Raw genomic sequence first — 22,077 nt, forward strand, 5'->3', positions numbered from 1 at the left:
AATTTATTCTGTTTCAAGAAATAAACAGCCGTTCTAATTTGCACGTAGAAACAAGCAATGGACGTGATTGTCATTTTGTTCTGACTGTTGTTAACATCCTTATTACCAGTAATATTTTAGACTGTACCATAATTATGGATCTTGCGTGCAAACAGGCATTTTCTGATTCACAGAGGGAATGCGCATGTATATATTTTTTTTTCAGAGGCCCCGCCCCCGACAGGTGTGGTCATTTAAAACGCTAATGACCATACAAAGATGTCTAAAAAGATAAAGGTAACAGGAAGGTAAACCGACGAATAGAAGTGTAATATTTTCAGAAACTATTCAAATGAGTGACTCAGAACAACCAGTAAGTTGACCGTTGTTGCGCTTCTTCGTGTGCCAAGCTGAGATACACATGTGTTGTTTAAAGTACATTCGGCTAAACCTCTCATCATTCTCAAAACAACCAGCCTACATACACGTGCTGCATCACATCACATGCGTCGAATACACGCGACTGTTCATACGTCAAAGTTGTAGTAGCCATCGAGTCTAGTTCATTCTAAATTGTATGTCAAGTTAGTCAATGGCGGTACTATCGACAGCAGATGTCACCCTTGTATTTTCCTCCCTCTGTACGTTCTTTCAGGAGACTGAAACCGCAGTCTCTCAACCTCAGTGGCCAGAGAACGGAGGCCAATGGAGCGATGAAGAAGGGGGGGCAGGCATGGACGAGTGTGGATTGGCAGAGATGGCAGAGGAGGATGAGGAAATAGATATCTACAACAATGAGACGTTTGGAATGGGTATGTTTTTTTTTATTTTTTATTATTTTTTTAACTGTTTAATGATGCACCCATGCATCAATATAACTAACAAAAAAATCCCCATCAAAGCTGTCAATTTAAGCTAGAAATAGTTATGTTATTTTTCATGGGCTGCGTCTCAATCCTCCGCATCCGCTATGTCGGCCTTCCGCATGTGCGGTGGCTGTGTTTGTCAGACCATGAGACATCTTGAAAATCGGTCTTTTCACAAAAACGTCTGTAGCCTCCAAAGGGGAGACTCACGAACACTATGCTCTATGACCCCCACAAGTGTCATGGGACTCCTCTGAAAGTAACCCATACAAATGAATGGCAGTATGGAGCTAGTTTTGTGCAAACAAATGGGTTAAGTATGTGGCCAAATAAACTGATTTTTCCTGAGATTTCTTATGTCTCCTAGATATAGGTTAGACTCTTCAAAATCTTATTCCCCCCCAACAGTTTAGACTTAGAGGTTAAGAACGGTGACCGCAAGTGCCAAGAATAAAACTAAATGGGTTCAGTTACGACGTAAATTATTCTATTTAAATGTTTTACAATGGGCCTCTAGATATGGATACAGAAGTCGGGGACACGGAAGGGGATCCCACTAACCCTCTGTTCCAATTTGGAGAGAAGCCACCTGCCCCACCTGCCTTGCCATCCCTCTCCCCTAGCTCCCCCCCCTTCTCTCCCAGGGCCCGGCCACAACTCCGGGTCCAGGGCCCTCCGGGCCGACGAGGAAGGGGACAGAGGGGAGGTCAGGCCATGGCGCAGATGTTTGAAGACCCAGCTGTGGTGAGGACTGTGGAGGGGCGACCAAGTTTGCAGGTGATTACTACTATTGCGAGGTCCGTTGTATCCAGTAGGAATAAAATGTTTTTAAACTGGATGTACTACCTGAACTTGTCCAATAAAACACGTTTTCTTTTGCAAAACATGTCCTCATTCAACCATTTTATTCTACGGTCTCTAGTTTGCACGTTACCATTTGTTATTTCCTCAGAGCTTAGACAGCGCTATAGTGGACGTTGGGAGCGTCTCCTACTGGGATGATCTAGATCCAGATGCTGTGAGTCATTTGTCACAACCCTGTTCTGATGACAAAATATATTTACTGTCATTTGACCTACTCTGCTCCTCTTTTCTCTCACAGTGGATGTTATCATCTTATGAGAGAACCAGACACGCCTCTGGATCAGTATTGCAGGTAGTGGGCGTTACATGTGGAAGACTACCAACACAGGATAATACCACTTTTTCAAATAAATCTGATAATGCCACTTTTTCAAAGAAATCTGATAATGAAAATGAAGGGGATTATGCCACGTTTAGTAGCATTAGACCCTAATGATTAGTTTAGCACATTTGGGTGTTCTCTTTCGACAGGACCCGGCCATTGTGTGTGTGATGGACAGTCATGCCCCTGGCAGAGGACCGAACTACCTGGACTCTCACTACCCGTTCTCCAACTCAAGTGGGAGGAGAGGGGGCCTAAGAGGGTCATACTCAAGTAGACCATTTGGGCAAAGATGCCCATCTCAGGTAATTGACTGGTAGAGTAGTTGTCTGAAGACTAGGGCACAAGGGAGAGATTGCCAAAGATGGTCTATCGCTGGGTAGTTGACCTGAATCTTTGGTAAATATTTGTTGAAAGACAATGGAACACACTGCCCAGTCTACGGCCGATGGCAAATGTACATGTATTTGTTTAACTTCCCTTGCAGATTAATACCATGTTGCCCAGCTCTCCCATCGTCTCCCGGCGACCTTTCACCACACAACAGCCATATAACCAGGTTCCTGCCTTCCCATCAATAGTTCCCCTGTTGTGTACATTTAGAAATGATCTGCTCACAATTTGTATGAATTTATTAATGTATCTGCATACCAGAAGCATGTAGGGAGATGTTATTCTCTAGTTATGTTGGTGTGAGATGTTCTGTTCACTCAGGTGGGGGGCTTCCTCTCGCCCTCGCCACGTCCCTGCCCCTCCACCCCTCAACCTTTAACTCCGAAAATGATGCAGCTTCGCTTTGGTGCAAACTCCCCAAGACCCTCTCCCTTCTACAGCCCCTCGTCAAATCGTGTGCAGCGATTCAGGTCTGTGTCGTAATTAGATTTTGTTCCGTACCTTTCTGAGTGAAGAACCTACAAGGACAAGAGTTGGACACCTGCTCTCGTTCTTTTGTCTCTGACCACAATCTGATGAGCGAATGTATCTCACTATTCTATCAAATGGCTTACAATTGTACTGCGTTTTCTTAGAGATGAATAAGGTTTGACCTATAATCACATATGTATCTCCCCAACAGGTTCCCTGATCCAGTGACACAGCTTCACCCCCAACACAGACGACTGTTGAGTCAAAGGCAACAGAGATCCCAAAGGTTTGGCACGTGATTCTACTTATTTTAAATGGACTTATATTTTATATTATTACCCTATGTCTAAAATGTGGTTGCTTGACCAGTCCTAGAGTGAGTTATGTCCAGAGATCAAAGAAACTCTTATCATATTCAGCATGGTTGCGCTTAATATTTCTGCAAATATGTTGCTTCTTGGATGCATTAGTTTAAAAACTAACCTATTTCCCAGACCCTATTCCTGGAATAAAGCGCTTTCAATGGAGATACTCTATTGTACTAGCTTTTTAGGACAGGATATCCTTGAGCCCTATTCGGACGGTATTCATTTTACTGGGGAGGTCGGGTAATTATGTGCATGAGCATAAAACACAACATTTTAATTTCAATCCTGTGCGTATCTGCCTTGTCAGTCATTTTTACATGGTGGAATAGAAGCAAGTCCAGCTGTTTTTCGGTGACCTCAAGTCCTCTAATAATACTAGGCCTGTGTGCATTAACATCCCTCTGTTTTCCGAGACATTTGAGTTTGACAGGTGCTGCTAGCAGTTTTTTTTAATTGTAATTTTTTACCTTTTATTTAACTAGGCAAGTCATTTAAGAACAAATTCTTATTTTCAATGACGGCCTAGGAACAGTGGGTTATAACTGCCTGTTCAGGGGCAGAACGACAGATTTGTACCTTGTCAGCTCGGGGGTTTGAACTTGCAACCTTCAGGTTACTAGTCCAACGCTCTAACCGCTAGGCTACCCTGCCGCCCCAGTTTGAGCAAGAAAATAAGAACTGATTTGATAAATTGATTCTTAAAACAAAGTGCTGCACAATTTCATATGAATGGCATGCATTATCAACTTGCACAGTGAATACTTTTGATTATACAATTTGTGCCAATGTATTGAAATTCAACATCGCTAATTTGTCAGTTTGGTAAGGCCTAAATGTGCAATAAAGTATTGTACCCATGTACCCATTTAATGAAACCCTGACTGTTGATGTAGACAAAGCAGGGCATCACTGACTCCCCACTGAGAAACATTTTGGAAATTTCAATTTCTCTTTCTCATCCTTAAATGCGTCTCATGTGCTTCTGAACAGTGAATTTGCACATCAGCAGGATGGAGGGACTACTACCATGGATTGCTAAAATGGCCCTAATGATTATGATCACAAAATGTAAATATTATGGACACCTTTACATTTGACAGCCAAGCACAAGTTATCGGTGTAGCCCATTATCGTCTAAACCCAGCTAGAATAAGAACCTCCAGGCTTCTGTCTTGAGTCAATTAAAAATTACAAGGGGAAGTTTGGAAAAACAAGTCCTGTGTGAATCGTCCTCTGGAATAACGCATGCTGGGGTAACAATTACGTAACCACTGTTGTCTAGTAATACTAGTCCTGTCCAAATGGGGCTTTAGTCTGTCAGCGTTGCGGTCAATTCGGAACTTAATTAAATTCCATGCATGAATTGAAATTCGAATTGGACACATTCCACAGGAAGCTGAATTTAATTAGAATGATGTAGAATGTAATTAAACTGAGACATGATTCATGAAAGTCTCATTCCTTTGACAATTATTTTACCAAAAGCATCTGTCCCTTAATGCAAAAAATACAGGAAGCACTTCAAATATATTAGCTTGATTGCAACTCGATGTCAGTGTTTGTATTTTTGTCATGGTATTAGATTTGATACATTCTGGGAATAGTTTTTTCCTTCGTATTTAACATGTAAGTGAGTTATTATTATTGATCATTATAGAGGTCTTAGAATATTTCCAGACTACTGTAATGATTTAACTTGTTTAAGGAGAATGTCTATAAATAAAATGACATAGTATTGGTCACCAAATGTCAAAATACAAATGTTTTTAGTGATGTATTGACTAAATTAGCCTGTTTGAATTTCATTGAATTAAATTCTACCTCATTTAATTCCAATTCTCCTTCCTGTGGGGTGTGGTAAATTCAAGAATTGAATCAGAATTAGAGCAATTTGCGACTTTAATTCATAATTGGCCTAAACCCTGCTCGGTCTCCCATAAACCTGCCCCAAAGGAATTTGAAGGTGCTTTGCTTTGATAATTGAAGCTTACAATGACTTGTTGATCGCCCTCTAGAAAACCAGACAGCTGGGACCCCTACTGTAACCTCATGTCGGCTAAAGAGAAAGAGTGGATCATTAGACTACAGATGATTCAGCTTCAGAGCGAGAATCCCCACCTGGACGACTACTACTACCAGGTACTGTAGGTTGGCTGGCACTTCTCACTCCTCTCATTCTTTGTTGTCTTTAACCTTTGTAACTAGGGGGCAGTATCTTCCTTTTTGGATAAAAAACGTTCCCGTTTTAAACTGGATATTTTGTCACGACAAGATGCTCGACTATGCATATAATTGACAGCTTTGGATAGAAAACACTCTGACGTTTCCAAAACTGCAAAGATATTGTCTGTGAGTGCAACAAAACTGATGTTACAGGTGAAACCCAGATAAATATCCAATCAGGAAGTGTCTCATATTTTGAAAGCGCTGCATGCCAATGACTCCTAATGGCTGTGAATAGGCTACGAATGAGCTTACGCTTTCTACGTATTCCCCCAATATGTCTTGTTACGCATTTATGTTGAAGAATAGCCGTAAGGGACCACATTGAGCAAGTGGTCACATGATGGCTCCCCCAGAAAATCTTGCGTAAAGTACAGAAGCAGCCATTATTCCAATCGCTTCTAATGAGAAACCAATTGTCCCGGTGGATATATTATCGAATAGATATGTGAAAAACACCTTGAGGATTGATTCTAAACAACGTTTGCCATGTGTCTGTCGATATTATGGAGCTAATTCGGAAAATTGTTTGGCGTTGTAGTGACCGCATTTTCCGGTCGATTTCTCAGCCAAACGTGAAGAACAAACGGAGCTATTTCGCTTACAAAAATATTATTTTTGGAAAAAAGGAACATTTGCTATCTAACTGGGAGTCTCGTGAGTGAAAACATCCGAAGTTCTTCAAAGGTAAATTATTTAATTTGATTGCTTTTCTTATTTTCGTGAAAATGTTGCCTGCTGCTAGCAAGGCATAATGCTATGATAAACTTACACAAATGCTTGTCTAGCGTTGGCTGTAAAGCATATTTTGAAAATCTGAGATGACAGTGTGATTAACAAAAGGCTAAGCTGTGTCTCAATATATTTCATTTGTGATTTTCATGAATAGAAACATTTTCTAGGGATATTTATGTCCGCTGCGTTATGCTAATTAGTTTGAGGCGATGATTACGCTCCCGGATCCGGGATGGGTAGTATCAAGATTAACCTTCAATCCTCCGAAATAGGATTTTAGTTCCACATTCTCCTCCAATAACTTGGTACCCAATTCTCTACTAAAATCCCCACAGCTATCTTTCTGCATGTTCTTTCTTTATACCATAACCACAGTTTACTTTTGGAATGATTTCCAGATGCATGATGGCTCTCCTCTCACATTGTCCTGTAGGAGTACTATCGGCGAATGGAGGCCAAGCTGGCAGAGGAGGAGTTGGGCATGCGGGGCAAGAGGGAGCCACCCAAACTCACCACCCCCTATGTCACCAAGATGGACTCTTACACCCCAGGTTTCTCCATATACCCCCCATGCACTTGTCTGTGCATGGTGCTGAAGTGTACTTTGGAAGTGAGCATTGTTTGTATACGGCTGAATGTTTTTTTTTTTCAACCGGAGTGATGCTGTTGCTCTTTCAGTGGTGCACATCGAGGGTTCCCTAGGCCAGGTCGCCGTGTCGACGTGTTTCTCTCCTCGACGAGCGATCAATGCAGTTGCAGCCCACTGTCCACATGAGGTGAGGACATACTTTGGGCACTTTTTGAAACCCTTTTTGAAGAAAGTACAACAGTTAAACTGCAAGTGTGCGTTCTCTGAATGGTCTCTTCCCGCAGGAACTAAAAGACATCAGGCAACAGCGATTGGATGTCCTAAAGAAAATAGAAAAGGTAAAGTACAGCAAATGGCATCTTAAAGGAGTGTTCCACTTTATTTTCATCCCAAAAATGTATGTATACACAACCTTTCAAAAGTTTGCGGTCACTTACAAATGTCCTTGTTTTTGAAAGAAAAGCATTTTTTTCCCCCCATCCATTTTAAAATAACCTGAAATACAGTGTAGACATTGTTGTAACTGACTATTGTAGCTGGAAAAGGCAGGTTAACAGAATATCTACATAGGTGTACAGAGGCCCATTTTCAGCGACCATCACGCCTGTGTTCCAATGGCACGTTGTGTTAGCTCATCCAAGTTTATCATTTTTAAAAGGCTACTTGGTCATTAGAAAACCCTTTTGCAATTGTGTTTGCACAGCTGTAAACTGTTCTGGTTAAAGAAGCAATAAAACTGGCCTCCTGCAGTTGAGTATCTGGAGCATCAGCATTTGTGGGTTCGATTACAGGCTCAAAATGACCAGAAACGAATAACTTTCTTCTGAAACTCGTCAGTCTATTCTTGTTCTGAGAATTGAAGGCTATTCCATGTGAGAAATTGCCAAGAAACTGAAGATCTTGTACAATGCTGTGTACTATTCCCTTCACAGAACCGCGCAAACTGTCTCTAACCAGAATAGAAAGAGTGGGAGGCCCCGGTGCACAACTGAGCAAGAGGACAAGTACATTAGCGTGTGTAGTTTGAGAAACAAACGCCTCACAAGTCCTCAACTGGCAGCTTCATTAAATAGTACCCGCAAAACACCAGTCTCAAAGTCAACTGTGAAGAGGCGACTCCGGGATGCTGGCCTTCAGCCACTTCAGTGTTGATGTTGACTGGTGTTTTGCGGCTACTATTTAATGAAGCTTCCAGTTGAGGATTTGAGGCGCCTGCTTCTCGGTATACCGGCAACATCTCTCTCAGGAGTATGACAGGAGTCCACAGGGAGAGAAGACATGAGAGAAGAAACTGTTGATAGCTTAGATTGGATGCTGTAAGCGGTTGCTGGATCTGACTCGGGTCTCGGTAGAAGTGGTGCGGACAGGGCCATATTGAAAGCCTTTGTCACTTTTCTTCAGCCAGTTACACCAGGTTTTGCGGTTCTCACACTGTCCTCGTGGTCAAATTATCCCTTCCATGCATTAAGACACCAACTGTGACCTCAAGAGGAAAGATCAGAATAACAGTTCATTTCCGATTCAGGAAATCCAGACAAGCGTTGACTTTAAATGATTACTTTAACCAATTCTTAATACCAGTGTCTAAACATATGTCAAAGAGAATAACACATTCTATTGAAACAATTTTTTTCAAATTGGCTTATCCTCCCCATCACACTTAACTTCATCGCAGAGCCACAGGATCAGGAAGTTAGACCTCTAACCCATCGGGATAAATCCCAACAATCCAGCAGTCCTAATCTGGTAAGATTTGTATAAAAACAGAATAAGCAACATGACAGTACACTCCTTCACATCACTTAATACATTCCTTACATTTCACTGTGTGAACTTCAATCCAAAACTTGTGTCAAAATGGGGGAGGTACGACTCCCAATTTGAGTAAAAAAATGGAACAATGGTCAAAATAGAAGAATAAACACTACCCTCAATAATTCCATGAATGTGTGTGTGTGGTTGCAGTCGGACGTTTACATCCACTTATGTTGGAGTTATTAACTCGTTTTTAAACTTCCGACTTCAACTGTATATATTTATACCCATATGGTCATAGGAAAATAGACTTAATACAGCCTACCCTTAGTCAAAGGCAACACCCTATCCTTCTTCCTGTTGGTCCAAATCACAAATATGGCTAAGAACTATGAACTTCATCCATAATTATCAATATTACAAATGACCTTCATTATCCAAATGGCTTTCCAGTGAGGGTGATCAAACCACACTGGAAAGTCATGTCAGAGGTCATACAAACCCTTCAAATAAGTGTTTCTTACTATATTAGACAAATTAAATGTTAAACATTTCATACATTTTCGTATCCTACATGTCTTAAACACGTGTAAATTATTTTGTTAACTCGGAACAAAAAAAACTTCAGAAAATTCGATGTGTCTGCACCTTTTTAAGATGACTTTGCATTGGGACAAATGGAAAAATCACTAAACCCAAATGAAATACAACACTCACAATAAATTGAACAGTATTTTTTTATAACGCCAACAAATAGTCATAAGTGTGTGGCTATTTGCAAACCTTATGGTAAAAACCAAAATGGCCAGGCTTTATTTAATTTGGTAGTTTACTGCCTCAATCTCACCCGCTGCTCTCTCCAAGACCAGTCTCGGGAAACATTCCAAAGAGATAATGAAACCTATTCTGGAAAATAAAGTGTACATTTTGTTAGCATTCACTATGCTACATCTTAATCAGCAATCCATGATAATGGATTACTCCATTCATTAAATGTTTGTTTTAATCCACCCCTTTATTTAGCATGTACTACCCTTAGACATGGCAACTATCTTGTCACCGAATTTAACGATTTACTGGTCTCTCTTCCCCATGATTCTCCATAACCACTGCACCTCAATGTTCATGAACGAATAAATGTTAAATAAATGTTAGTGTTGGTAACCAATGCAAATTCCTCGTGACCCCTCCTCACTTTCGTCCATTTATATAAATCTATTTCACAATAAAATGATGTAAAATGTCTCACGAGATTAAAACCCCCCCCAAGGTTTTCTGAGTTTGCGAGGAGTGTTTGGCCAAATAATTCTATTTTGTTACCTCTTTAGAATCTATTCCGCTGGCATTTCGCATAGATTCTCCAAGCCAAAATACTTTTTCCTGTGGACCGTTCCACAGGAACAGAGACCGTTCCACAGGTGCATGTTCATTAATTGTTTATGTTTCATTGAACAAGCATGGGAAACGGTGTTTAAACCCTTTACAATGAAGATCTTTGAAGTTATTTGGATTTTACGAATTACCTGAAATAGTTTTTTTGAGTTTACATACACACTGCATATATACATACCATATACATTTTTTTTAAAGTCACTTGAACCCAGTCTGACACAAGATTCATATGGTAGACAAGCTTATACACAATTTATATACACACCATTAACCACAGAAGCAATTTTTTTTAATTACAATTATAGGTAGCCCTTAAAAAAAAAGATATATATATATATGTGTATGTATGTATTCCAGGCTTCATCTAAATATTGCGTAAATGGAAATACACAAACAACAAAAACAATTTCAATTTCTCCTCCTTACTCAGCCACATAATGCCAGGGTATATCTGGTGTGCTTTCTAGAGCAAGAGTATATCGTGGTAGAAAGAGCAATGGAGGAAGAATTAAACTAATTTATCCAAGTCATAATTACGTAGTCTTTCCTCTTCCGTTTCACCACAACACTGACCTGTTTCAATACGCAATATCCCTGATCTTACCTGTGCACATAGTGATCTCTTTTTAGGTAGGTTATACATAATATATATCTCACACGAATTCACCCTTAATCAAACAAAAGGTTCTACATTTATTTGTGCTATATCTCCGAGGCCCACTTTCAGTCTGCACAGAGTGAAGAACCCTCTATTCTTATTGCATGAAACATCGATTTTGATGCAATTACAGTATTATGACAGTGCAATTTTCTCCATAACTTCTATAAAATCCATTTACATATGTAAAAAAAAAAAAATCAATAAGTAATTTCAATATGCCACTGTCTCCTGTAGTTGTTCATGGTGCTGCTGGAGGTAGAAGAGGGGCAGAGGATGAAGGCACAGGTGCTGGGGGAGGGTGAGGAGAAGGGGCTGATGGAGAAAACTGAGATAAAAGTGGAGTACATCTATTCCCAGCTACAGCATCCCGACCTGTGAGTCCTGCGAGTCCTGCTCTCTGCCGGTTGTATCAAGTCACCTTGAGCTAAAGTTCCTTCAAAGTATTCATAACTCTTGACTTATTCCACATTTTGTTACACCCTGAATTATGGATTAAATATAATTCTCATTCATCTATACAGAATACCCCATAATGACAGTGAAAAAACATGTTTTTAGAAATGTTAAGCATTTTCAATAAATCTGCTCTCATTTACATAAGTATTTACACCCCTGGGACGAGTACAGATTTGAGTCGTCTTTTGTATGTTTCTTTCAGCTTTGCTTCATCTGGATTTGGGTATTTTATCATTCTTCTTTGAACAGCAATCAAGTCTTAACACAGATTTTCAATGGGATTCAAGTCAGGTCTTTGGCTGGGCCACTTAAGGACTATCATGTTCTTGTTCTAATGCCATTCTAGTGTTGATTTGGCTTTATTCTTGGTCATTGCTGTTGGACTGTAAATCTTTACCCTAGTCTGTCATTTGCACTCAGAAGCAGGTTTTCATCAAGGATTTGGTTCCATTCATTGTTCCTTCTATCTTTACCAGGCTCTCAGTCCCTGCTGCTCAAAAGCATCCCCATAGCATGATGCTGCCGTCACCATGCTTCACGGTAGGGATGGTGTTAGATGGGAGATGAGCTGTGCCTGGTTTTCTCCAGACATGGTGCTTTGCATTCAGGCCAAAGTTAATTTTGTCTCATCAGACCACAGTCGTTTGCCTTATGATCTGTCTTTCATGCACCTTTTGTGAACTCCAGGCATATTGTCCTTTGCCCTTTTCTCAGGAGTGGCTTCAGTCTGACCACTCTCCCATAAAGCCCAGATTGAAGTGCTGTAGAGACTGCTGCCCTTCTGGCAGGTTTTACGATATCAGCCAAGGAACTCTGTTTTGTCAGTGTCCTTGGTCACCTCCTTGACCAAGGTCCTTCTTGCCTGGTTGCTTAGTTTGGTCGGACAGCCAGCTCTAGGCAGTCTGGGTAGTTCCACATATTTTCTTTCAATTTTCCTTTGCTGGAGACCACTGTGCTTTTGGAAACTTTCAACACTCACTGTTTTATACCCTTCCCCAGATATACACTATGGGTCAGAAGTTTTAGAACACCTACTCATTCAAGGGTTTTTCTTTATTTTTTATATTTTCTACATTGTAGAATAATAGTGACAAACTATGAAATAACACATATGGAATCGTGTGTTAAACAAATCAAAATATATTTGAGATTCTTCAAATAGCCACCCTTTGCCTTGATAGCTTTGCACACTCTTGGCATTCTCTCAACCAGCTTAACCAAGAATACTTTTCCAACAATCTTGAAGGAGTTCCCACATGTGCTGTGCACTTGTTGGCTGCTTTTCCTTCACTCTGCAGTCTGACTCATCCCAAACCATCTCAATTTGGTTGAGGCCGGGTGAATTTGGAGGCCAGATCATCTGATGCAGCACTCCACTTCTTGATCAAATACTCCTTACACAGCCTGGAGGTGTGTTTTGGTTCTTTGTCTTGTAGAAAAACAAATGAGTCCCCCCAAACCAGATGGAATGGCGTATTGCTGCAGAATGCTGTGATAGCCATGCTGGTTAAGTGTGCCTTGAAATCCAAATACATCAGTGTCACCAGCAAAGCACCCCCACACCATAACGCCTCCATGATTTACGGTGGGAAATACACATGCAGAGATCATCTGTTCACCCACACCGCACCTCACAAAGACACAGCAGGTGGAACCAAAAATCTAATTTGGACTCCAGAACAAAGGACAAATTCCCACCGGTCTAATGTCCATTGCTGGTGTTTCTTGGCTCAAGCAAGTCTTCTTATTGGTGTCCTTTTGGTAGTGGTTTCTTTGCGGCAATTTGACTATGACCTCTGAACGGTTGATGTTGATGTCTGTTACTTGAACTCTGAAGCATTTATTTGGAATGCAAATTCTGAGCAGCGGTAACTGTCTTCCATTTCTGTGGTGGTCCTCATGCATGACAGCCAGTTTCATCATAGAGTTTGGTTTTTGCGACAGCACTTAACTTCAAGAACTTAGTTTATTTTTCTGGATTGACTGACCTTCATGCATTAAAGTAATGGACTGTTTTTCTTTGCTTATTTGAGCTGTTCTTCCCATAATAGTATACCTACCTATCTCATCACTACACAACTGATTGGTTCAAATGCTTTAAGAAGGTAAGAAATTCCACAAATGAACTTTTTAACAAGGCACACCTGTTAATTGAAATGCATTCCAGGTGACCTCATGAAGCTGGTTGAGAGAATGCCAAATGTGCAAAGCTGCCATCAAGGTAAAGGGTGAGATTTTTCAAAATAGTCAAGTATAAAATATATTTTGATTTGTTTAAAGCTTTTTTTTTGGTTACTACATGATTCCATGTGTTATTTCACAATGTAGAAAATAGTAAAAATAACCATTTGAATGAGTAGGTGTTCAAAAGTTTTAGAACGGTAGTATATGCCTCGTCATAATTCTCGGAGATCTACAGAGATATAATTATGGTAATGTTTCTGACATGCACTGTCAACTGTAACCTTATACACTGGTTGTATAAAACATTTAGAACACCTGCCTTCTTTATGACCTAGACTGACCAGGTGAAAGCTACAGTATGATCCCTTATTGATGTCACTTGTTAAATCCACTTCAATCAGTGGAGATGAAGGGGAGGAGACAAGTTGAAGGATATTTTAAGCCTTGACTTGGCTTGTGTATGTGTGCCATTCGGAGGGTGAATGGGCAAGACAAAAGATTAAAGTGCCTTTGAACGGGATATGGTAGCAAGTGCCAGGCGCACCGGTTTGTGTCAAGAACTGCAACGCTGGTGGGTTTTTCACACTCAACAGTTTCAACAGAGTAGTTCACCACCCAAAGGACATCCAGCCAACTTGAGTCAACATGAGCCAGCATCCTTGTAGACTCCATGTCCTGATGAATTTAGGCTGTTCTGATGGCAGGGAGTCCAACTGTGGCCAATTGTTTGGACATGATTTAGAAACGCCTGTCTACACACAGTGTACAAAACATTAAGAACACCTTACTAATATTGTGTTGCGCCCCACCTCCCCCTTCCGAAAACTTTGCCATTATAAGTTTTTTTCTTCCACACCCATCTGTTTAATCTGTTTTTTAATTAATGCTGGAACACAACAAAATGTGGAATAAGTCCAGGGGTATGAACACTTTCTGAAGGCACTGGTCTACTTTAAACTCCAAATTCAACAAGTAATCCCCGCATCCATTTAGAAATTCTTAAGTTTCAGATTTTCTCATAAATTATTGTTATACAGTGATTCAGTACTTGTCAAGTATTTGACAAATATTTCACCCTAGAGAGGCAGGGGAAGAATTTCTGCCATGTCTCCTGGTGTCCAAAGGAAAGCAGCTACTGGCTCGACTCATCCCCTTCCTTTCTCATGACGCTGCGTTGAAAGTCTTAAGCATGGTGACATCTCACCTGCCTGTACTCATGAGCAGAGACGCAGATGAGGTCAGTTAAAAAAATTTAAAAGTAATGTTCCGGTGTTTGACTTAGTGTTGTGGAACGTTTAAATATATATTATGTAGAACAAACATGCCTCTGACTTGTAGAGTAAGGAATCAAGTCAGTTATTTTAGTTTTGCCTAATGAACATGGCACTGTTTGTGTATGAAATGCTGCTTGCTTGACTGAAGAATAATCTATACTCTCACTTCCACACAACCGTGGGGTTCCACACATCACTGTAGTCTCTTCCGGTTTTGTACCCGTCTCTTCGAATTGTGATCGGAGGCATGACCTTCAGTCAGCTTATTGGGGTCCTTAAAGACTTTACGGCATCACTTCCCGACTCCAGCGATGGCAGCGTGTGCCTCTCACTTGTCTGCCAAAGCAAGGTTTGTTACGCTTTTCACTTTCTCACATACAAAGAATGGTATGCTAGGCTACAATATTTGACTATCCAATATTTTACTATTGTGTGTTGCGCTGCCCTGTTGTCTTGTTCGTCATTCTCCCGTTTTACCTTTCAGTTTGGGCTCTCCTTACTCTACGCTCTGCTGTCCCAAGGAGAGAGGCTACTGTCCTCTGATGTTCCTCTGGAGCCCAGCATTGGTGACTTTGAAACCTGGTACAACTGCCTTCATTCCGAGCAATATCTTTGTCCACATGCAACACTGTCCCTAAGTTGTAAATAGACATACTCCTAGGCTACAGTTAACCGTGTCTGTACATGGTCCTTGCCCCTTGTTGTTCATATTGACCATTTTTGTCAACTTTATCTCCAGGACAGACACAGTCTTCTTGGTGGCTTCGCAGCTATCCCAGAGTGCTCTGGTGGAGCCCCTTCTCCTACCCTCGAACCTTCTCACACTCTTCTGCCGCTACCTGGACAAGCGTACTATCCACCAGCTGAAGAGCAATATGGAGTGAGTGTCAGAATTGACAGCACATTCTGTTTTTATTTTATTTAAGAGATGTTCTATGCATACATTAAAAAAAACAATAGTTAATCGTAACCAATCCCAAGGTGTATTCATTCAAAAACCTTGTCTCATCTAGATCTGCGACTGGATACCTGGCTCTTCCGTCGTAGTAGGCAAGGACATCTGAAGCAGAGACTGTGTTTTGGCTAATGTACAGAATGTAATGAGCACCAAAATGAAAACGAGTGGGCATGCATACCCTGAGGTATTCCCTCTGCCTAGACGTACCACAGTATGGCTGCATTTACACAGACAGCCCAATTCTGATTTTATTTTATTTTTTTCAATAATTGCTCTTTTGAGTAATCAGATCAGCGCTGAAAAATATTTGATGTGAAAAGATCTGTGATTTTGTCAAAGACCAATTAGTGGAAAAAATATCAGATTTGGCCTACCTGAGTATGCTACCCATGCTACCCATGCATTCTCCTTGTATGCAAAATGTGTTGTCTTAGAACACATGAATGCCATTCTTCTTATTCCTTCCTTTCTTTCTTCCCTCATTCCCTCACTTTTTTTGCACCATTCCGTTGTCTCGATCTGTTTCCTTTATCTGCTCCTTTTTATTTCCTACTTTCCTCCTCTTAGTCTCCAGTCCAGCAACTCAGATTTGCTCTCTAGTCCCAAATTCTCTTCATTTTTAAACTCTATAATCCAGTCCATAGGTTTAACTGCTACAGTACCATAGTACCACAATGTGGTGTAATGGACATAAGTTAGTCCTATGATGTAACAGCCAGTAGATGGGGCTGAGCGATTGATACGTCAGCTCTCACTCTCCAGCTAACCTGCCTAATATTCAAGTCAAAATGAAAATATCAATCGATGTGTAATATCATTTCGGGAAGAGTAAGCTGTCATTTATCATTTTCATGATTTAAACGGTCTTCTCAAAAGAAATTGGTGTCTGAATCATGGAGGATTGTGCAGTTGCACTTTGTTAGTACGTGTGTAGGTTACATTTTGTCATAGAAAAATGTGTTTTCGTAAAATCAAATTGACTTAAAAAAAATATTTGGAAGTTTGGTTTCTTTCTAAAAGATAAATGTATATGGTTTTCCAAAATGTACCCTCTATGCATGTGCCATATGCTTTCTTCAATATTTATTTGAATATTTAAGTTGTAACTTGATCAAATTGAATCAGTTTAGTTGGAAACAGAATAATCACTCTTGTATAGCACTTGCAACATAAGAAATAAAATTCTTTAAAAATAATTTGTCTTTAGTTTGAACTGTGTACACACCCCAAAACCTGCTCTGCAAGAGTAGACTTGGGTTGATGACCCGTGTGTTGTCTGTTAGATATAGATCTCTTTGTGTAGGCTACTGGACAATTAACTGTGAATATATTTTCAACGTGAGTGTGTTTGTGTGTATACCCCTTCAAATGAGTGGCTTTGGTTATTTCAGCCACACCTATTGCTGACAGGTGTAAAATTGAGCACACAGCCATGCAATCTCCATAGACAGACACTGGCAGTAGAATGGCCGTACTGAAGAGCTCTCTTTCCACGTGGCACTGTCAGAAGATGCCAACTTTCCAACAAGTCGGTGTCAAATTTCTGCCCTGCTAGAGCTGCCTCTGTCAACTAAGTGCTGTTGGTGTGAAGGGAAACCTCTAGGAGCAACAACTGCTCAGCCGTGAAGGGGTAGGCCACACAAGCTCACAGAGCGGGACCACAGAATGCTGTTGCGTGTAAAAAAATAAAAATAATAATTAATACAAATTCTGTCCTCAGTTACAACACTCACGACAGTTCCAAACAGCATCTGGAAGCAACATCGGCTCAAACTGTTCGTCGGGAGCTTCATGAAATGAGTTTCCGTGGGCAAGCAGCTTAAGATCACCATGTGCAATACCAAGCGTCAGCTGGAGTGGTGTAAAGCTCGCCACAATTAGTTTTTGGAGCAGTGGAAATGCATTCTCTAGGGTGATGAATCACGCTTCACCGTTTGGCAGATGCCAGGAGAACGCTACCTGCAGAGTTTGAAGGAATAATAGTCTGGAGCTGTTATCATGGTTCTGGCTAGTCCCCTTAGATCCAGTGAAGGGAAATATTAATGCTACAGCATAAAATTACATTCTAGACTGTTCCAACTTTGCGGCAACAGTTTGGGGCAGGCCTGCCCTTGTTTCAGTGTGACAATGCCCCCATGCACAAAGCGAGGTCCATACAGAAATGGAGAGATCGGTGTGGAAGAACTTGACTGGCCTGCACAGAGCCCTGATTTTAATTCCACTGAACACCAAATCAAACTGCCAGGTCCTCTGGTTGCTTTTGACAAGCACAACCTTTTTACTGTTTTCTCACGCCCCTCAGGTGACCATGGACACATACTCTTAGGTACTTTCACTGACGCCATATTGGTGTTGAACCCGTGCAATGAGGAGTTGACAAGTATCACAAAGCTACTTTCAGAATGTCTGCCGATGGATGTTGAAGGACACATTGGCAAGTTATGACAATATTCAAGACTGGATAAACAGTGAAAGTGAAGGCTTTACATGAGGACATTTCAATGTTAAGCCCTTCAAAGTATTTATTTTAAAAATAACCCATTGCATACTACCGTTCTGTGTAGTTCTTGGTAAATTCCTTGTGAAGATTTTTTAACTCAGCAAAAAATAAGCGTCCCTTTTTTAGGACCCTGTCTTTCAAAGAAAAGTTTGTAAAAATCCAAATAACTTAACAGATCTTCATTGTAAAGGGTTTATACGCCGTTTCTCATGCATGTTCAATGAACCATAAACAATGAATGAACACGCACCTGTGGAATGGTCGTTAATTTCCTACCGTCTGCAAGCTGTTAGTGTCTTAAGGTCACAGTATTGAAAACGTAGGACACCAAAGAGGCCTTTCTACTGATTCTGTAAGAACACCAACAGAAAGATGCAAGAAATTCATTAAAAATCCTACAATGTGATTTTCTGGATTTTTATTTATCATTTTGTCTGTCATAGTTGAAGTGTACCTATGATGAAAATTACAGGCCTCATCTTTTTAAGTGGGAGAACTTGCACAATTGGTGGCTGACTAAATACTTTTTTGCCCCACTGTGTATATACAGTTGAAGTCGAAAGTTACATTAAAACTCGTTTTTCAACCACTCCACAAATTTCTTGTTAACAAACTATGGTTTTGGCAAGTCAGTTCGGACATCTACTTAATTTTTCCAACAATTGTTTACAGACAGATTATTTCACTTAATTCACTGTATCACAATTCCAGTGGGTCAGAAGTTTACATACACTAAGTTGACTGTGCCTTTAAACAGCTTGGAAAATCCCAGAAAATGATGTCATGGCTTTAGAAGCTTCTGATAGGCTAATTGACATTTGAGTCAATTGGAGGTGTACCTGTGGATGTATTTCAAGGCCTACCTTCAAACTCAGTGCCTCTTTGTTTGACATCATGGGATAATCAAAAGAAATCAGCCGAGACCCCAGGAAAAAAATTGTAGACCTCCACAAGTCTGGTTCATTATTGGGAGCAATTTACAAACGCCTGACGTTAACAAGTTCATCTGTACAAGCAATAGTACGCGAGTATAAAAACCATGGGACCACGCAGTCGTCATACCGCTCAGGAAGGAAATGTGTTCTGTCTCCTAGAGATGAACGTACTTTGGTGCGAAAAGTGCAAATCAATCCCAGAACAGCAGCAAAGGACCTTGTGAAGATGCTGGAGGAAACGGGTACAAACGTATCTGTATCCACAGTAAACTGAGTCCTAAATCGACATAACCTGAAAGGCCGCTCAGCAAGGAAGAAGCCACTGCTCCAAACCCGCCATAAAAAAGCCAGACTACGGTATGCAACTGCACATGGGGACAAAGATCGTACTTTTTGGAGAAATGTCCTCTGGTCTGATGAAACAAAAATAGAACTGTTTGGCGGAAAAAGGGGGAGGCTTGCAAGCCGAAGAACACCATCCCAACCCTGAATCACGGGGGTGGCAGCATCATGTTGTATGGGGTGCTTTGCTGCAGGAGGGACTGGTGCACTTTACAAAATAGATGGCATGAGGATGGAAAAGTAGGTGAATATATTGAACATCAACAACATCTCAAGACATCAGTCAGGAAGTTAAAACTTGGTCATAAATGGGTCTTCCAAATGGACAATGGCCCCAAGCATACTTAACAAAGTTGTGGCAAAATGGCTTAAGGACAACAAAGTCAAGGTATTGCAGTGGCCATTACAAAACCCTGACCTCAATCCTATAGAAAATTTGTGGGCAGAACTGAAAAGGCGTGTGCGAGCAAGGAGGCCTACAAACCTGACACCAGCTCTGTCAGGAGGAATGGGCTACAATTCACCCAATTATTGTGGGAAGCTTGTGGAAGGCTACCTGAAACATTTGACCCAAGTTAAACAATTGAAAGGCAATGCTACCAAATACTAATTGAGTGTATGTAAACTTCTGAAAAGTGTCAGGAATTATGAGAAACTGATTTTAAATGTATTTGACTAAGGTGTTTCACAATTCCTGACATTTAATCCCAGTAAAAATTCCCTTTTTTAGGTCCGTTAGGATCACCACTTTATTTTAAGATTGTGAAATGTCAGAATAATAGTTGAGAGAATGATTTATTTCAGCTTTTATTTTTTTCATGACATTCCCAGTTGGACAGACGTTTACATACACTCAATGAGTATTTGGTAGCATTGCCTTTAAATTGTTTAACTTGGGTCAAACCCACAGTTTGAGCTTTCCTGAGGCGGTTTATGACAGTTTGTGCAGAAATTCTTCAGTTGTGCAAACCAACAGTTTCATCAACATTTTAGTGGCCTTTTATTGTCCCCAGCACAAGATCCACCTGTTTAATGATCATGCTGTTTAATCAGCTTCTTGATAGGTGTCAGGTGGATGGAATATCTTGCCAAAGTAGGAATGCTCACTAACAGAAATGTAAACACATTTGTGCCATTAGCTTTTTGTGGGTATGGAACATTTCTGGGATTTCAGATCATGAAAATGGGACCAACACTATAAAAGTTGCATTTATATTTTTGTTCAGTGTGTGTGTGTACATATATATACACAGTGCAAATGAGAGTTTTGTACATCTGACCATTTGCACCGCTGCCTTCAATTGTTTGTTTTTGAGGGGAAGCGAGAGAGGAGTTAAAGGCTATGTATGGCGCTAGGTGAAACATCCCCTCTATGCTGATGTACGAACTATAATATTCAGTTTGTTTTGGCATGATATGCTAGTCCTCTATCACCACTGTAACACATTGACGTGGTTAGGTCATGTGTAACGCGCTGTCAGTCATTAACCTTTTTTCCCATCTTTACAACAAAAGCTCAACTTGCACCCCTCTTTAACTTGGTCCGCAAACAGTTTTTCTGTAAACCATTAGTGACTGAATAATCTCATGCTTGGAGTGAATCTCATCGACTTAATGCTGTCTTTTGCCCCACAAGTCCTGTCACTCTTTCTCTTGCTTTTGGCAGAGAGGGTCACTGGGGGGGGGTCTAACCAAAGTGATAAGCCTGCACTGTGCAGAAACGCCACTGTGTGAAATTTCTACTGGGGGAACCGGTGATTGGCAGGACATGATGTTGCCCTAGGATGGGATATGAAAGGGCCAGGGTAATCCATGGGAAAGATACTTAGACTGAAGCAGGTACATGGCAGCTTTTTACTGGCCACATGGTTGAGCCATGTCTGTGAAGTGAAGTAGGCTACTGCGTTAACACACTCCTAGCTTTTCTTGTAAGAAATACCTATTGAGATCGCTCAGGACATAAGAATGTACATAATGTCTCTCCCATTTTGGTGTGTGTGTGTGTTACATCTACAGACGGTCTAGATCAATTCCTAAGTTGGCAGACAGAGACAATATTGTCCCATTGTCTGGAAATGAGTTGGAATGTGGGACCGGGGGACAAACTGTGTGGGTATCCGTGTGGAATGTTTAAATTGAACAGATGGGAGAAACTGGAATGGTGGGGTATAGGCAGGTACAGCAGAGAGGCAATGAACATTTCAAGATATCACATTTTTGATATTCTCTTAATCCCTGCGTTGCCATGATTGAAAGGTATTGTGTGTTTGCTGTTGTCCCGATTTCTCTTGTAGATGCACAAAGTCTCCTCTGACAGTTATCATGGGAACAAATTGTGTTAATACCAACTGTTTGACAGATGTATAGCGTGAGGGTTGAGGTGCTAGTGCTTGACACGTTCACAAACACAAGTTGCTCTGGGTTAGAGAATTTGCCATTTACATTTTTGTCATTTAGCATTTGACACTTATCTAAAGTTACTCAGTGACTTCATCATAAGGTAGCTAGATGAGACAACCACATTTAGCATCTGCTGGTTCAAATGGTTCAAATTTCATATGTACAGTATGCTTGGCCTTCATGGGATTACGGTCACTGGTCTTTGATGTAAGAATTTCCCTATCAATCTATCGTATTTATTGACCAGAGCTATCAATCATGGCTGCTCTCACCCCTGGATCTCTGTGTTCAGCTAGCTATCCCATCATCTCACACCACCCTGTCTGGACGATCCTATAGGATTGTTTGTTCACGGAGGCCCTCTGGCCCCAAATATGACCCTTCACTGAAGAGGGCACTCTGGGTGAGTG

At 40.8% G+C, this 22,077-nt stretch overlaps 1 protein-coding gene across 1 annotated transcript; it reads left to right on the forward strand.

The window, feature by feature from the left end:
• The first annotated feature begins 320 nt into the window (after nt 1–320).
• LOC139367544 (PAT1 homolog 2) lies at nt 321–15,732 on the forward strand. Its single transcript, XM_071105791.1, has 19 exons — nt 321–352; nt 635–791; nt 1,363–1,622; nt 1,798–1,863; nt 1,948–2,001; nt 2,181–2,336; nt 2,519–2,590; nt 2,746–2,894; nt 3,107–3,181; nt 5,279–5,402; nt 6,655–6,772; nt 6,900–6,997; nt 7,095–7,148; nt 10,853–10,992; nt 14,339–14,495; nt 14,735–14,881; nt 15,017–15,114; nt 15,272–15,412; nt 15,546–15,732. Exons 1-19 carry the CDS (start codon nt 332–334, stop codon nt 15,577–15,579), a joined length of 2,121 nt encoding a protein of 706 aa, XP_070961892.1. The 5' UTR covers nt 321–331; the 3' UTR covers nt 15,580–15,732.
• The last annotated feature ends 6,345 nt before the right edge of the window (nt 15,733–22,077 follow it).

Source organism: Oncorhynchus clarkii, chromosome 16 (genome assembly GCF_045791955.1).
Source record: "Oncorhynchus clarkii lewisi isolate Uvic-CL-2024 chromosome 16, UVic_Ocla_1.0, whole genome shotgun sequence".
Taxonomy (NCBI): domain Eukaryota; kingdom Metazoa; phylum Chordata; class Actinopteri; order Salmoniformes; family Salmonidae; genus Oncorhynchus; species Oncorhynchus clarkii.

Excerpts from the sequence above, each read along its gene's own strand:
- LOC139367544 (XM_071105791.1), top strand. The coding sequence starts at position 332 with ATGAGTGACTCAGAACAACCA. Across the intron at positions 3,182-5,278 it reads AGGCAACAGAGATCCCAAAG|AAAACCAGACAGCTGGGACC; the intron begins GTTTGGCACGTG and ends ATCGCCCTCTAG. Across the intron at positions 14,496-14,734 it reads TGAGCAGAGACGCAGATGAG|TCTCTTCCGGTTTTGTACCC; the intron begins GTCAGTTAAAAA and ends ACATCACTGTAG.